Source organism: Octopus bimaculoides, chromosome 23, assembly GCF_001194135.2.
Source record: "Octopus bimaculoides isolate UCB-OBI-ISO-001 chromosome 23, ASM119413v2, whole genome shotgun sequence".
NCBI classification, from domain to species: Eukaryota; Metazoa; Mollusca; class Cephalopoda; order Octopoda; family Octopodidae; genus Octopus; species Octopus bimaculoides.
Window position 1 is genome coordinate 36,920,689 of NC_069003.1, and position 5,616 is coordinate 36,926,304.

The window sequence follows — 5,616 nt, forward strand, 5'->3', positions numbered from 1 at the left end:
ATATAGGGAAATTATACTGAAGTCTTCGAATTTGCTGGGAGGTATTAATGTATTAATCAACCTTCCGTAAAATGGTATTCTATTGAGGTGATCTCACTCATAGTTTAATATAGTCTTTTCTCTTCACCTCACCGGTAATTACAGTTAAAACATTCATAAACCAATTTGACTGAACATATTCTAGTCAAGCTTACAAATGTTCGTATCTTACCTGACAGTAAATATAAATTTTAATCCTACATTACTGTAGTCTTCCAGAGTGGATTTTTTTCTACAGGTATAACAGTGCCAGGAATAGGTAAATGGCACTGGGCTATACTGTGCTTATTTTTTAAGAATCTTTACGAGATATTTTTTTAAAAAAGAATAAAGGTGAACCAACTATTATATGCATCTATAGCCGTAGAAAACTGGCCTTACTTCGGTGTTGGTCTACAGTGTCGGTGTCAGGAGACGATGCTATTCACCCTTTTTCAGCCTTGTCCCTTTTATTTATGTCACGAGGGAAAGTTGTGCGGGTGAATGACATCGTGTACCAATATCGAAGGATTACCAGAATATTTCGACCAATTTTCTAGGGTTTGCTCTAGACCCTCCCACTCACTCAGGCGATTTTAAGGTGGTTATTTTAATGAAGACCACCGCTTCACGTAAAGGGTACGGAATATAATCTTCATTTTGATTAAAATACCAGCTACTGCAGAGTAAAACCTCTCCCTACAGTTCACCAGCATTTAGCATCTCTGGCGGTCACTCCCTTGCTGTCCATTTGTTATTTTACTTTCTGTCTACCAATCTGAGTGGAGTGTGAAACCTATTACGTTTTATTATATGTAAGATTCAGTCTACTATGCTATACATTTAAACTTCCCTGATGTCAGAACTCTGTCAAAAAGTCCCATAAATAGAAGTTTGGCAAGTATTTAATTACGTTATACCTTTTGCCAGTTAAACTGATTTTGTTTTGCCCAGGTCACACTTGGCTGAGCAGGTTATGGACACCAACATGTGGCATTTTTTATGTTTTTTGTTTGTTTGTTTTTTTACATTTTTGCCCCTACCCCTCCCTTTTCCTATCCTTTAAGTTTTGACAGCTATTCCAAAAGCTCCACCGATTGACATTCTATCCTCGACCATCACCTCTTTATGTATGTATACTAGTTTAATACCCGACAGCAAGATGGCAACATCTTCAGTGTAAAATTGCCTGCCCTTTTGAAATGCGACGTTTTTAATATAAAATATATTCATCTTGACAATGTTCTGCTTTGACTGCAATCTCCAAGCAAACAATATTATTATTAATAATAAAAGTATTTATAATTTGTTAGTATTAATGTCTCCTCTAGAAAAAATTTGTAAAGACAACAATAGGTGACTAATAAGAGTCCACTTCTGCTTAAGAGGGATTTGTAATTCTATCCTCTGGCCTTAATCCTGTTGGTTTATTGATTTTTGTTTTGTTTTATATTCCAAGGTCTGTCACAAAGAAAACAATAAAGGGACAAGTGTGGTGGTGGTGGTGGGAGGGTTGCTATGGTGATGGTAGGTAGCAGTGGTAGCTATAGTGGTGTGGCAGTGACATCACTTTTGTGTGTGTGTGTGCGTGCGTACATGTGTATGTATATGTGTGTGTGTGTTACTTGGCATTGTGTAAATGTCACCATCGAGCAAGAAGTGTCCTTCATTTCCAATCTTCTGTGAAAATATCTCTGGTCATCAGAGAATATTACTTTGCTTTGCATCCAGCCTTAGAAAATTACCCCAGCAAATTCCATAGGAACATAGAAAACTTGACTTTATTTTCTTGATGATGATGATGATGATGTCATTAATTGATGTCTTCATAAAATATATAAAGTGCACGGGTTTAGTCCTATTGCATGGCACCTTGGGCAAGTGTCTTCTGTAGCCCCAGGCCTTGTAAGTGGATTCGATTGACAAACTGAAAGGAGCCTGTTTGTAAATACAAACACCGTATGTGTGTATTACACTCATAAACATGTAGTAATAACACAATTGAAGCCAGTAAAGAATGCTCTATACAGCCATTCAACCTGCTAGAAACAGCAGCCTGAAAATAACAAAGAATAGTCTTTGTCTCTATGCATACAATGGATTTTGTTCCTAACTATAAACACTTCACTCTGTCTACATGTGCACATATATATATATATATATATATATATATGTATATATGTATATAATAATAATATTAGGGACAAAATCCAAAATTACAGGTAAAAAACTCAATTAAAATCAATTTATAAAAAATTAAAATTAAATTGAGCCTTATAGATAAAGTATATATAAAATATATAGTTTTAGGGGAAATAACCAATTTTCAAGAACTCATCGATGAAAATCCACTATCACATATAGAAAAATTAATAATTAAAAGCACAATAAATGAGTATAATATAAAGTAAAGTAAATATCATAAGATAAATATAATAATAATATAATATAATAATAATAATAATATAATATTATATTTATATTATTATTATTATTATATTATATTATTATTATATTTATCTTATGATATTTACTTTACTTTATATTATACTCATTTATTGTGCTTTTAATTATTAATTTTTCTATATGTGATAGTGGATTTTCATCGATGAGTTCTTGAAACTTGGTTCTTTTCCCTAAAACTATATATATATATATACATACATATGTGTGTATATGTAATACATAGAGGCTTGTAGTACATAAGTATCTGAATGAGTAAATTGACCTAATTAATGACCAGGATGCCATTGTAACTAGCGTCATTATCATCAATGAGTCGGTTATATTTAGCTGGCTGAGGGTTCCTTTCTTTCAACTAAGAAATATTAAGGCTGGTTTGGGCAGATATCAGAACATCTTTTCTTGTGAACCGTTTATCTCCAGCAAACTGGTTCAAAAGTTGAGAATCTGATTTTTCAGATTTGGAACAAGTCTTCAAAAAAAGACACTTGTTGTTGTTTAATCTCCAGGCCCTTCATTCCCACCACCCTTCATTGAGTTGTCATGTGATCAAAGTGTTTTCAACTGTTGACACTAACCACCACCGCCCCCTCTTTTTTTTTCTTTTTCTTTTTTTTTGCCAATGTCAGATAAAAGTGTATCTAGAGCTGCTACATTATCCACATGTCCTGGTTTTCAGTTGGTAGTGCGATTGTGATGTTGATTTGAAGGAGATTTGGCTGCTATTTTTTCAGACGTTGAACAACCACTTACAGACTGTCTCTCAATAATGTTGATATTTTATCAATGTTTATCAGTGAGGAGATCCTAGCCCCGCCACCACCACCACCACCTCTGTTCTCATAAAAAAAAGAGGGCATCAGTGTTCATGCCTGTTTTGAAACCTGACCTAGATTTAGTGAGATTACTTGAGTTGATGATACCCGGTTGGAATATGTTCAGGGTTAATGCATAAAGGAAAAAAAGCAAAACTCTGATGTCTGTGGTGGTGGTCGTGGATGAGGGTAGGGGTTGGCCTGAATACTTAAAAACAGTGAGAGGAGAGACGCTGTGTTTTTGTGACAGCCATTCTTTACATATGGTAAAAACCTGATTACTACCAGTTCAACAGGATTTAATTACATTTATTAGTCCCTGCAATTAAAAGCCCTCCAATTCATTGCACACACCACGTGTGTGCGTGTGTATATATGAGGTTTATGTATACATCATGTAAATGTATGTGTGTGTGTGTATACATTACAGATATTGTGCAAATGTATATATATTTGGGTGTTGCCAGAATTTTGGTCAACTGGAATCTTAATTAATGAAATGGAACCTCCATTAGTTGTCCAATTTTCATTTGTTTGCGCATGTGTGTGTATAAATCATATACACAATGCGTAGGTGTACTTTATATACACACACTTAGCATGGAAATGGGTTTGTCGGAACTTGTTGAAAACGTGTTCTGTGTATAGTCTTTTACTTGTTTTAGTCATTTGACTCCGGCCATGATGGAGCACTGCCTTTAGTCGGACAAATCGACCCCAGGGCTTCTTTGTAAACCTAGTACCAATTCTATCAGTCTCTTTGCTGAACTGCTAAGTTACGGGGACATAAACATACCAACATTGGTTGTCAAACGATAGTGGAGAGACATACACAAACATACATACATACATACATACATGTGTGTGTGTGTGTGTGTATATATATATATATATGCATATATGACAGGCGTCTTTCAGTTTCTATCTACCAAAGACATTTGCCCAAGGTGCCTTGCAGTGGGACTGAATCCAGAACCATGTTCTTGTGTTTCCATTTAACCCCAACCCTACCAACTGCACCTCAGTCCCATCCAACCCTTCCACATTCAGTATACCTGACTGTTGCTCAATCTTTCTCTCTCCGTCCTCTCCCCTTGGCCCCACATTGTTGTTCTCAATCGGCACCGACCACTTTCAGTCCTGTTACCTCCCTTTGTTTTTAGCCAGCATTTGCTTCCCCTTTTTACCTTCACACATCTCTTTGTTGCGATCCCATCTGGCTGCTTTCTATTCAATCTCCTGCCCAACAACTAACGTGACCCCCCCCCTCTCTCTCTCCTTTTACCCCCTCTCCCAGGGGGGTAAAAGGAGAGAAAGCCACTTGAAGCCAAGTAAAATTATCTGCAGGTGTATAAGTTTTTCAGGTAAGTCATAACTGAAAATTGATGGGATATACGTGTACACACACACACACACACACATATATAATCATTGTTGTTATTTTGCAGGGATTCGACTTTTACAGCTACAAGGCCAACGACATTGATGGCAATGAGGTGTCAATGGAAAAGTACAGGTTGGTGATTGATTTATACGTGTATTAATCGTCTATCATTAGAAAAGGCATGAATGTTCCAACTTCCTATCTCAAGATGCAAAATGGAAGTTGGTGGAGGAAGAGAGAGTTCGGTCAGACAGGAAAATAAACATGTCTGTTTCTGTGCTTTACGTTTATCAAATTGCAATCACAGAGTATTGTTCCTCTGAAAGCTGGACACAGGGACAGGTGAAAACCCTTTGTCTTTATATAAAGACAAGGGGTTTTCCTATGTTTCCTCTATAAATCTACATTTGTCTCCACACTGTACTGAGTTATAAGATTGTGTAGCATAGGATAGCATTGAAACGAAACATTTTTAATTAACCAATAATTCTGTAATCAAACTAATTACCAAGAATGTGTTATGTATGCCAGCTGGCCATTCCATTTACTGTGATTGGGGTGAGAACAGCACAGAAATGAGGGTTGTGGATAGGTCATGTTGTGATGGGGGAGGCAGAGTTCTGTGTTGTTGTTTCACCAAAGTTCTTGCCATCTCAACAATGTAGGCCATAAGGTTTAAATTCTAACATATCAACCATCCCACTCACTCCAAATCTCTGTATCACATCACCTATTCTCCCCACCACCACCACCACCAATGTCCCTAAGGGCATGTCCCAACATCTCTCCCTCTCTCATTCACTCCCCTTTCCAACTGGAGTTCTCATCTATCCACTCTACAAAACACCTATGTCTCCTCTTTACCTTGAATCTTAAAACTGGCACAAAGCCCCCACACACACACACACACACCCAATATTACTGATCCCCCCCCCC

General features: G+C 36.8%; 1 protein-coding gene across 2 annotated transcripts in view; it reads left to right on the plus strand.

The window, feature by feature from the left end:
- LOC106869007 (phospholipid hydroperoxide glutathione peroxidase-like) overlaps positions 1 to 5,616 on the plus strand; it is a 12,489-nt gene that overhangs the window by 3,946 nt on the left and 2,927 nt on the right. For both annotated transcript variants that reach the window (XM_014914499.2, XM_014914501.2), the window contains exon 2: positions 4,745 to 4,812. In XM_014914499.2, coding sequence (XP_014769985.1) covers positions 4,745 to 4,812 — 68 coding nt within the window. The remainder of the gene's footprint in view (positions 1 to 4,744; positions 4,813 to 5,616) is intronic.